Genomic DNA, 12903 nt, shown 5'->3' on the forward strand with positions numbered 1-12903 from the left:
TGTCAAAGCACATAAAATGCAATGCAATTTAAAATAATTTAAACTCATAACCACCTAGAAGGGGCACCTATGGTCTGTTTTGTTTTTATTACATACCCTCAAATTCTTCTCTGACAGAAAGCCTGTTCATGTACCTGTATGCTATCAATAATCTAGTATTCTGGGTAAGCAAATATTATTCAAGTTATCATTTATGTGTCCATCAAAAATGTAATAATAATTCTGTAACAGGCCATTGAGATATGAATTGTGAAAGAGATGATAATAATAATAACCCAAGTGATGTGGTAAAACATGAATTGTGAAAGGCAGAACTATTACTGTCAGCGTCAAGTTGAACAAAATGAATTGTGAAAGATGTAAAAATATGTCTGTCCCAGTCAAATGGCGAAATATGAAAAATTAAAGGAGCAGACCCTAGTTTTTAAACATTATGACATATTTTTCACTATTAAAGCCATTTTTAACCATTTAAATTAGGAGTACTTACATTTTACTATTTAGAATATTTGTTTTCATACACCTGAAGTGGTTCTGGTACTCCAGGTTTTTGTAATAACCCAAAATGCTCTTTTTTATAGTTCTAAAAATACACATTCATCTGAGAAGTAATGGTTATCGAGACAGGCTCTTGTCTATTTATAGACAATATTTTCAGGTTTAAACATCACAAACTTCAACTTTTCTCAGTTATAACCGTATCCAAATGTTTTGTAGGTTTGTAGACTAACTGAACTTAGTGTCCATTTTCACAGGCTAAAACTAGGGCCTGCGCCTTTAAAGATATAAAAATAATACTGTCCCAGTCAAGTGATGAGATACGAACTGTGAAAGATATAAAATAATACTGTCCCAGTCAAGTGATGAGATACGAACTGTGAAAGATATAAAAATAATACTGTCCCAGTCAAGTGATGAGATACGAACTGTGAAAGATATAAAAATAATATTGTCCCAGTCAAGTTATGAGATACGAACTGTGAAAGATATAAAAATAATACTGTCCCAATCAAGTGATGAGATATGAACTGTGAAAGATATAAAATAATACAATCCCTGGTCAAGGATGAGATATGAATTCTGAAAGATATAAAATAATACAATCCCTGGTCAAGGATGAGATATGAACTGTGAAAATATAAAATAATACAATCCCTGGTCAAGGATGCGATACGAATTGTGAAAGATGTAAAAAATAAATAGTCCAAGTCAAGTGATGAGATATGAACTGTCAAAAGAAATTTAAAAAACCTTTAAAAAACCCACCTCAGGCCATGTTGTGATATACTCATATGAATTGTGAAATAGGTTAAAAACAATATTGTCTCAGTCAAGTTATGAGATATGAATTGGGAAAGAGTTAACCAATACATGTAGTTGCTCATACCTGTCCTTCAACAGTCCCATACCAAGCCACTAATTTGGTCCAGGCCTCAGCTGGCAGTAAATAGTAGTCAAGATCATCAACCAGGTGTTCCTTCAAGGTCTTGTTGTCTTCTGGAAAACAGACAAAGAAAGAAAGAAAGAAAGAAATGTTTTATTTAACGACGCACTCAACACATTTTATTTACGGTTATATGGCGTCAGACATATGGTTAAGGACCACACAGATTTTGAGAGGAAACCCACTGTCGCCATTACATGGGCTACTCTTCCGATTGGCAGCAAGGGATCTTTTATTTGCACTTCCCACAGGCATAGCACAAACCAAGGCCTTTGTTGAACCAGTTATGGATCACTGGTCGGTGCAAGTGGTTTACACCTACCCATTGAGCCTTGCGGAGCACTCACTCAGGGTTTGGAGTCGGTATATGGATTAAAAATCCCATGCCTCGACTGGGATACGAACCCAGTACCTACCAGCCTGTAGACCGATGGCCTGCCACGACGCCACCGAGGCCGGTCTGGAAAACAGACAATAACTGTAGATTATTTCATTCCAATTGAAAGCCATTATAAAAAATCACATTCTTTTTCAGGGCATAAGATTTCAAATTTCATGGGAAACACTTTTTCAGTTCTGTGCCTTGTGATCATGGGAATCCATTGGAAACTAGTTTAAAAAAATTATATACATATATATATATATATACATAAATTACATTCTTTTCCACATTTTTTTTTAAATACAAAAAGTGTATTAAAAAAAGTGTAGCAAGGTATTTCCAAAAACAGTTTTGTTTAACAAACCCACTACAGCACTTTGATTTATTAATCACCTGCTATTGGATGTAAACAATTTGGTAATTAATTCAGAGTCTTAGAGAGGAAACTCACTACATTTTTCCACTAGTATTAAAGAATCTTTTATAGCATATGCACAGACAGGATAGCCTTTGATATAACAGTTGTGGTGCACTGGCTGGAATCACATCGAATCTAAACTAATCGCACATCAGGCGAGCACTTTACCACTAGTCTACATCCAGCAGGAAATATGAAAAAAAAAAAAAACCTCTCAAAAACCTGAAGCGAATTAATATTTATTGTAAGAACCTAAAAAATTATTATAAAAATTAATTTACCATCAAAATACCTTGAAGTTCATACAAAAATCCAAACCGAAAATGTACACAACTACATTTATCAATAAAATAATTTAAAATGTGACATGTACAGGTACCTTTCAGTAAGGAGGAATTATCGATTGGTCCAGGATTGGCACTGTCTTCGCCTGCCTGATCTATGTCCCATGATTCAAATCCAACAAACTTCTTCCACTGCTTAAACCACCTTATGTCAACCAGATACCTTGAATAATAATTAATAAAAAAATAATAATTAAATAACAAAAATACTTAGAGGGGACAATTAAGGCATTTGGCCTGGTATGCATATTCACGATATTAAAAAGTAAAGTTTGTTTTATTTAACGACGCCGCTAGAGCACATTGATTTTTTATCTTATCATCGGCTATTGGACGTCAAACATATGGTCATTCTGACACTGTTTTTAGAGGAAACCCGCTGTCGCCACATAGGCTACTCTTTTTACGACAGGCAGCAAGGGATCTTTTATTTGCGCTTCCCACAGGCAGGATAACACAAACCATGGCCTTTGTTGAACCAGTTATGGATCACTGGTCGGTGCAAGTGGTTTACACCTACCCATTGAGCCTTGCGGAGCACTCACTCAGGGTTTGGAGTCGGTATCTGGATTAAAAATCCCATGCCTCGACTGGGATCCGAACCCAGTACCTACCAGCCTGTAGACCGATGGCCTGCCACGACGCCACCGAGGCCGGTCATTCACGATATTAAATGCACATTATTGGTTAATAGCAACAAGTATAGTCGTATAGTTAATTAATAAAACGGTTAAATGTCACTGCTATTATATATAACGGGTGCAGCCATTCTGTACCATCCCAGTGAATACGCCCTCTGGTGAGCTGGTGGTTACGTAGTGCCTAATGTGTCAGATCAGGAATTAGTCTTCGAACTGAAGAAACAAAACATACTTGATTTTTGCGGATGCATCGCAATGTTCTGTAATAATAGTCATCCCAGTAAGCCAGCAACAACTATATATTATTTTTCAATACAAAATAAACCACCATTGTCAAAGTGTTGAAATAACTGTATTATGTTTTGTACATAAATTAACCCATGTACTGAAATAATAATCGGAGTGTTTTCTTGGTGAATTGGTCTTTTCTTTCTGTGGCCTGTACCTGTGGTTCCTGATTGGCAGGTGTGTATTTAGACGGTCCCCAGACACTGTCTAGACACTAAAAAGATGTGCCTCTTTTATTAAGATCACAGAGTATGTGTGATAACCGCACGGATATCCCTCAAATCGTAATAGACTTATCAGCCTTCCTGCTTTATTACTGTAAGTATTTTTCTAAAACCCTTAATTAAGTAGACTTTCCCCATCTAAAATCACAAAACTGACCAATTACGTCGTCCCAAAGAAAAGAAAAGTATCACTTGGGTATTGTGAGTGGTCATTTTTTGCTCGAAAATACCCTACCAATAAGCCTAATAATATGCATTTTTTCTTTGGATTTAAAAAACCCCCCAAAAAATTGTAACTCCATTTCATTCTAGTGTTGCAAATTGAAATAGATTTAGCTAAATAGTTTATTACACTATCAAGTCATTTATGTTGTTTTACAAGTCAGGTTGACGAAAGCGAAGTGCCTTGTCATAAATTAGAGCGTTTGTATACACTGTGCATACACGAGATGGACGGAGCTGACGTCACTTCGCCCCAAGCTATACCACCGGACATCACAAAAACGAAACAAAATGGCTGCAGGAATAATCATTTTTTTTTATTGACTCTAAAATTACGCCTTTTTTCATTTGTTAAAGTGTCAGTATGTGTTGGTGGTCCGGGTATGTATTTTTCCAACACATAAGGCTCTTTTTTCAGCTGACCCTACCGTTAAAGGTCCAGGCTTATAGAAAACATGATTCACTATTGTTTGGTATCTACGTATACCTTTCACAATATATATGAAGTATCAATAAAACAAATTCCAAAACATTTACCCGTTTTTAATATATTCGCAATAAAAAGTTACGTTCCCCCCCCATCACTTGCCAAAACACCTCTGACTCCATGAGCCAAGTCACGTGACCCTATGACGCGCTATCTGGCATACTATGAAAGCATTATTGTGCACAGCCTTTAATACCTGACTGGACCTGACCGTTTCAAACATTTGATTTGGAACACGTTTAAAAAAAAAAAAAAAAAAAAATGTATTCTAGTTAATTGAATTGTATGGATGGAATATTCTTTTGGATATAGTTATCAAATGTTAAATATGGTGAACCAGTGTTTAGTGTTTGGATGTACCAAAGCTGCAGTTTTTCCAAACTTTAGATAAACCGACAATCACAGGGTTTGCATGGAAGCGGTTCTGAAACCGAAAACATGCGTAATGGAAAGGACCATCACGATGGGATAGGATCTGCAGTGACCATTTCATCCCTGGGGATTACGACAATTATTTAAGGTGGTTAATAAGTATGACATCTAATTTTTTATTTTTTTTTAAACATATCTGTTCCAAGTCTGTATCCCCAACGGCACATGTTCTATGATTGCGCATGATACAGCAAAGAAGAAACTATGACGAACACCAGCTAAACTACAGCTCAAAAGGGTGGGGGAGGATACCAGTGCAGGGGCGGCAGTGTAAAATATAGTGGTACGGCTCGAGGTTGCCAGACTCTTCTTTCAAATTCATTTGTGAAGGACATTTTAACAGATACAACAAATATAACCCTCAAAAGTGCGTCTTTGATGGGTGGTACGGCCATGCGCTGCCCCTGCAGTGGCATAGGGAGGGGGCCACAAGAACATGCCCCCACCCCACCTCATTAAAAAAAAAATTAAACTATTAAATTTTATAAAATCATACATACTCATGTATATACATAGTGTGGGTTGTCCACCCCCATCCTAATATAAATATACAGCACAAATCTAAATACTACCACCCCTCACCCTTACGGTGAAGCAGGACAAATTGGGGGTTAAGATGCTCATTTCAGAGATAACAGGCACATGTAGTATCTATGATTACCCTAGTTCTGCACAAAATTGGAGCACTTTTTTTTTTAACAGCCTGTATCCCATACATGTTTCAACTACAAGGCTACTTGACACAGTAGCAGTGCTAAATTCATGAAATAAAATTACATGCATTTTTTTGCCTGATGAAACTATTTAAAAAAGATTTCAAACAAATACACTCACATTGACATGACTTGTGGGAGTAACTGCTATATGATAAGTTGGGTGCACCGTAACTTTGACCCAGCAGTAAATTATTTGGTTTAGTACTACTTATAGGGGAGAGAGGCAAATCATTTTGTGTTACTGGAGGAAATGCTTCTCCCTAGAATAACTCCAGCATTACAAACTTTTGCTCTTTTTTTTGGTTGGGGTGTGGTATGTGTTATAAAGGCCATTTTAAAATTAATTACTTTTAAAAAGCTTGTTTCATTTCAGGCTTCTAGATTATGGTAGCCCCACTCCGAAGGCTAGTGATATTCAATGTTGGGCTAGTAAATAACTACTATTGCCATGCCCGACAGTTAGTGAAATCTTTTTGGGTCAAATATTGCAGTTAACTATTTTGTAAATATGAATATTCTGCCCCCACCACAAACCCCTAAATGTTAGTGTTTTAAAGCTCTATCTCCCTCTTTAGGTGACATATCTGATTATTACAATTATTTAGTAAAATTGTATTAAGGCGTAGATTTTTGGTGCCGACCGTAAACTTTTTTTTACCCCCCCCCCTCCCCTTTTTTATTTAATAATCCATTAATATCAATCCTAATTTTCATTGACTCTAAAAACAACAACTGCAGCGAGATGCCACGAGATCTGTCAATCCAAGATCTCGTTACTAGAAGACCCGGAACACTTCGCGCAATTTTACTTCCGAAGAGTTCCAAATAAAAAACTTCCGAGAGCCATTCGGAACTCCTCGTACATTTTCACGAAATGTAAGCGTAGCGGAATGTGATGAGGTATTCCGATTGGATTCACAAGTTCCGAGTAGTTCCGAATGAGTACAAGAACACGTCCGAGAGCATGTGGTGCCAATGGCGTCTTCCATTTACAGAGAAGAATGTCAAAAATGTGCTCATTCAAATCAAATAATATTATTTAAATCAATTTCAAATGAAACGACATTCAAAGAATTATTTTCTACCATTCACCCTCCCGGTGTCAGATTTCATTTTCAAGCCAGCTGAACTAAAGGATGACGATATCGCGGTGGATGATTCAAACGTCACTGTTGGCCAGCTGGCCGAGCGTTTTTCTATTAAATATATCAAATTTTGTTGCACAACAGATGATGAACTTGACATAACTCCAGTCACCTATGTCAAAAATAAAAATGTGTTTGATATCCCAGGGGTTCAATAATCCCATCGCCCGACGCCCGTGCCAAGTAGAATTTTAATGTCGGGCAAGTAATTATGTTAACTGCATATGCCCAATGACAAGTGACTAATTAACACCTAAAACTGTTTGGTTTTTTGTTACAAATCTCAGTAAAACCTTTGGAAAGAGTTCCAATCGTTCGAGCATTAACATCTAGCTCTAAGGAGAACTAACCCTAACCCCAAATGCTGGAATGATCGGAACTCTTGCCAATGCATTAACACCAAAACAGAAAACAATGTTTTGAAAAGTTCAATAACATCTTTAGCGTTATTCCCCTTTTACTATAGACTAAGATCGGTAATTTCCTCCACTGAACATTTGACTGAATTCGTACAAGTAATCGGTTCGATGATCTTCAAACTTGGAAATAGCGTCCAATACACTTTACGCAATGTCCGAGTAACTCTCCATTCCTGAAAAATAATGGAGACGAGACCCATTATTTTTCAGGAATGGAGAGTTACAAATACTACTGAACAGACAAATATACTACTCAAAAGAATTTAAGGGTCAGACGATATTTTCAACATTATTTTCTGAATGTCAATTATATTAGCTAGACCATAATGTCACACATGGAATTGTTCCATTTTGACGAAAGTGGGTCTAAGCAACCCATAAATGAATTAAAATCCACTGTCATTGACACTGTCGACTACTTTTAATGGCGAAAACATGCTTACATTTGCACGTAAATTAGGGCGAAAGCGAAAGGTCTGCTAAGTGCCCATAACTTGCTTTTTCACAAAGCGCTTCATTTGCACGCTTTTCACGTGTATTCCATGTTCCCAATGCTGAATTTCCGTATAATTGGAGCTTGCGTTCGTGTACGGTGCACACTCCAAATTCGACAATGGTACGATTTCAACTGACTATCGAAGATCGAGGAAGGGCTATTGCTTGGCTTCAGGATGGCAATACGCAAAGAAATGTTGATCTGAGACTTGGTGTCAGTCAGAGTGTCGTTGGCCGACTGTGGCAACGGTACCAAGCAACGAATTCTGTTCGAAATCGTCCACGTTCGGGAAGACCCCGAAGCACTACAAATAGTGAGGACCGCTACATCACCAATATGGCTCTACGTCAACGCATAACCACTGCACACCGATTATGTGACAATCTGCGGACTGCGACTGGAACTCCAGTGTCTGATCAAACCATACGCAATCGTCTGAGAGCCAATAATCTACGCTGCCGTCGCCAGGCTGTTCGACCACCACTCCTACCACGTCACAGAACGGCCAGACGTCACTGGTGCACACTTCATCTGCGGCGGCAACGTGTTCAGTGGGGTCGAGTGATGTTCACTGATGAGTCCAGGTTTAGTCTCCAGTTCAACGACGGTCGGGTTCGTGTCTACAGACGTCCTGGGGAGCGCTTCGCTGACGTTAACGTTAGACAACGTCACTGGTTCGGTGGTGGCAGCGTCATGGTGTGGGGCGGCATCTCTATCCACCACAGGACCCCCCTCTATGTGGTGGTTGGCAATCTGAATGGAATCTGCTATCTGAATGAGATTATCCAGCCGTTGGTTCTCCCAGGCCTTCAGCAGATTGGCGGCGGGGCAGTTCTGCAGGATGACAATGCCAGACCCCACCGCGTCAGGGTGGTAACGGATTTTCTCAGACAACAAGGTATCGCCAGGATGGATTGGCCAGCATATTTGCCTGACTTGGCCCCAATAGAGAACGCCTGGGATGAATTAGGCAGGAGAGTTCGGGATAACCATGCCCCTCCGGCCAACCTTCATGATCTGGGTCAACTTCTTATGGCAGAGTGGCAGGCCATTCCCCAAGAGTTCTTCAGACGTCTGATCAACAGCATGAGGCAACGATGTGTCGAGTGTATTCGTGCCAGGGGTGGATTCACACACTATTAAACGAATGTTCTAATGTGTAAAATCCATGTTTGACAACCTTCAACTTTGACAGCATGTCATGTGACTTTCTTGTATACAGTGACGTTTATTTGTGGTTTTTTGTAAATATGGAACAATAAATAAAAAAATTGGTGTAGTTTACATCATCAATCTCATACACTCTAAAACTTATTTGGTTATAAATTTTTGACCCTTAAATTCTTTTGAGTAGTATACATTTAGTGCTTCTTTATTTGTGCAATCAAACCAATTACTTTCAATATTATTACATTATTAAGCACTGTATTAAATTAAATAGGAGTAACACAATTGGTTACCTTAAGAAGTATGGGCAAATGGAAAAATATATGGGGCAAGTGAATATCTGATTGGCACTTGCCCTGTGGCAAGTAATTTTTTTGAAAATTTTTGAACTCCTGATATCCTTATGGAAAACCGAAAGTCTTTAAAAAAAAAAAGAAAAAAAAAAGATTTCCCTACCTACCCTATTTGTTTTTGGCATGTAACACTACTAACAGGAACCAAACAATTTTTTTTACTTGGCCTAACTTAAAGTAAAGTAGGGCTAGTGAATTTTTAATCGTGGCTAGTAAATTTTTATAATCACTATCTCATTGCTAGTGAATTTTATAAAAAAAAAATTAGAATTCCTGCATTTCAGGGCACTATAACATGGCACTTGACAGTGTTCGAGATTGACGGTATCCCGATATCCCGGAGATACCAGAATTCAATTTTGGATACCAGACTTCAATAACCCAGTATCCCATCAGGATGTTGTTGTTTTTTTAATGCTGCATTTTTATTTTTTGCTGAAACGATGAAAGTCGTTATTTACTGTTGAAGTTAAGTAACAGTATTTTCGAGCTTGTACTCGGTCTAATCCTATGCCATAACAATATCTCCCCCAACTCCTTACCCAGTCTAATGCTACACTGGAGCAATAGCGGCATAGCAATGGACTGGGAACCGCTATTGTTTGTTTTTATTTGAGATATTGATTCCACATCTGCAGAAAATTGATACAGGTAGAAACACTTATATATTACCACGGCTGTAGCTAGCGGGGATGGGGGGTGTGGGGGGGCAGTTGGTGTTATAGAAACTTAAAGAAAATTCTCTTCTTGACTGTTTAAGGAGTTTTATACTATTAACTACTCCCCCCCCCCCCCCCCCCCCCCAACAAAAAATCCTAGCTACGGCCCTGATTACTGGTAAATTAATTTATGTCGGTATTACTCAAAAATAAATGCAACAAATCTTTTTGCTGATTCAGTTTGATTGCAAATTTCACTAAATACCCAATTTCGATTGCGGCGTAGCAATAGACTGGGAACGATAACAGTGTCTTCCAAGTTTGTTATGTTATTTATTAATTCCATTTAAGTGGGATAGTAAATTCTTAGGTGTGATACCATATTTTGAAATGTTAGTATCCAACTGGGATACTGCCCAAAAATTTTAATCTCGGACACTGCTTGACTATTAAGGCATGACTAAACCATTATGTCTTATAAAATAATTTATAGTTTGATAAGCTGCCAGTAGTCCCCATAATTTATGAAGATACCTGTTAATTGGTTCGACAGTATTTACATAAAGGACAGGGCTTTAGTAAGATCTCACTAATTTGGGCTCAACAGGTTCTTTGTCTGAAATCTTGTAAACTTTTATGTACATAGTATAAAACTATTGTTACTGGTAAAGAGTTGTAGATATTCAGAAATGTATTTCAAGTTATTTAAAATCCAATTGTATTAAACAGCATAACATTTCAGTCGTTTTGAGGTGAAATGTTTTGAGAGATCAGCTTGTTTATATTAAACTTGGGCGTACTTATTTTGGACAACGTTTATCGCTTTAGTATATGAAATCTAAAACCCTGAATGGGGATGCAGTCAACTAAGATTAAGTTATATTTTAATTTTACTTGATAGTCCTGTTTTAAATATTCAGTTCTTAAAACATTATTAAAATCAGTTTTAAAATAAATTTAACATTTGCAATACATGCATAAAAAAACCTCTTTTTAAAACATATAATGTCATATTGCATGTATTCCAACTCTTGAAGATGTCTGAATATTTAATACTGGCCACTTGAGGTCACTACTGGAAAAAGTATTCAGTAATGTGGTACATTACATAGGAGTGATATTTTCTCAGTAACAAAATATGAATATTTTCCAATTAACTTTAATTTACTGACATTGTGTACCATACAAATATTGGCATTTTAATGTTACGGTTTATTCCATATCAAGATTTTTTTTATCTTAAAATCTTTTAATCAGTCCAACACTGTCTCAATTTTAAAACCCTCCTTCCATTCCAGAAAGTACATCAAAACTACAAATCTTGACATTTATAACCCAGCTGTAAGATGGTTAACTCAATAAATGTACTTATAAATAAATGTAGTCTTTTATTGAAATGTTACAAGCATACCACTCAGTCCACTGTTACCAGTTGAACTAGTGACATAAGATACAAACATTACAAAGCAAACAAGTTTAGCCAGATGAACATTATGATCAACTTAAATGTTGTGATGACTGCCTAGGGCAATGTTCCCACATTCTCAATCACAACTTTCTGTTTCTTGGGACACTCCCAACAGATAAAAAAAAAAAAAATACTGTAACACAACACATGGTTTAATTTCTTTAAAATATTCACAAAGAGAAAAACCTAATCTTTTATTAATTATAACAAATTATAGATTTGTACATAAACTGATTAGTAATGGATTATAATTATTTACGTCCGGATTGCACTTTTTTCCCCACATAAATCTTTGATCAATGGCAATGCGTCACAGAAACCGAAAACTCGACTCGAAACTATGTCAGTCTGGCTGTTCACATAACACTAATATATTCGTATTTCACTTTACAAAATAATCGAATACACTGTCTTACCAAGTGTCTCCCTTTTTAAGGGATTGCTTCATTAAATTTCCTATTTGAAGCTTCTGGGTTTCGCAGTCCGGTGGTCCAACTTCCGCCATTTTCGTTTAGCGATCACGTCTTTATTAATAGTTGTAATACTTGTTCTGATTGGACGAAGCAATAATGACGTTAACAGCACCAACCCACGTTGTAATTGCTTTGTTCATTGGCAAATACCTGCACTCGACCACGCCTTTTAAAGGGGCAATCTCAAATTGAATAATGACGAAAAATATTTTTAAAAATTTCATTTGAAATGTAAATATTATATTTTTAATTACATTAAACCACAAATAATGACAAATGAGTTATTTCATTTACTACTATTTATAAGTGAATATAATGCAAAATTCAATACAGTGATCATAAGAATAATACTAGTATGCAAGTTTAAATTTGAACTGCATCTCCATATTAACAAAGAATTGGCTACGTCTTTGATGGATTTTTAATTAAGATTTTCGATATACACATGTACCGTATATTTCTTGCCAAGAATTCCTAAGAAAACCATTGCGTATGCAAAGTGGCAGCACATTACAATTTTGATATTATCATAATTATGTAGTTAATTATGCAAAGATTAAATGTAGTGTCAATTAATTTGCAGCGATTATCATGTTCTTAAGGGGCGTAGCCAGAAATGTTTAGCATTACGCACGCCGCATTATTGGGAAAACTTAATTACTGAAAAAGGGAAGAGGATATTTTATAGAACAGACATCCTCGACCTATTTCCAGATTTGTTTGCATTACGCACGTGCGTGCTGTGCGTAATGGGAGCTACGGCTTTGTTCTTTGCGTCTGTGTTGTCAATTAGGCCTATCTTGTTCAAAGATTAAATTTTCAAGAATCCTGACTTGTTTGTTAACAACCATTGTAAAAAGTACGTATGATTTTTGGAAGAGATTGACACCAATAATTAATTCACTAACTGTAACGATGTAACACACACACACACGCACGCACGCACACACAAAATGCTCAACAAAACAGAAAAAGAAAATCCAAAACAAAAAATGAACACCTCTCTCTCACACACACACACACCACCACCACCCACACCACCCCCAAACCAAGCAACAACAAAACAAAAGTACTGGTGAGGTACATGATAGGCTACGCCCATATGGAGTTTGTTTGAAAACCATA

At 36.9% G+C, this 12903-nt stretch overlaps 1 protein-coding gene across 4 annotated transcripts in view; it reads right to left on the bottom strand.

Annotated features, from left to right (window-relative positions):
- Positions 1 to 11816, bottom strand: part of LOC121369112 (ubiquitin carboxyl-terminal hydrolase 15-like) — a 42947-nt gene extending 31131 nt beyond the window's left edge. For all 4 annotated transcript variants that reach the window (XM_041493968.1, XM_041493966.1, XM_041493969.1 and 1 more), the window contains exons 1-3: positions 11722 to 11816; positions 2624 to 2751; positions 1388 to 1497 (exon numbers count right to left, since the gene is read on the bottom strand). In XM_041493968.1, the coding sequence (XP_041349902.1) occupies positions 1388 to 1497; positions 2624 to 2751; positions 11722 to 11810 (327 nt within the window). In that variant the 5' untranslated portion in view covers positions 11811 to 11816. The remainder of the gene's footprint in view (positions 1 to 1387; positions 1498 to 2623; positions 2752 to 11721) is intronic.
- Between the last annotated feature and the right edge of the window lie 1087 nt (positions 11817 to 12903).

Source organism: Gigantopelta aegis, chromosome 3, assembly GCF_016097555.1.
Source record: "Gigantopelta aegis isolate Gae_Host chromosome 3, Gae_host_genome, whole genome shotgun sequence".
Classification (NCBI taxonomy): Eukaryota; Metazoa; Mollusca; class Gastropoda; order Neomphalida; family Peltospiridae; genus Gigantopelta; species Gigantopelta aegis.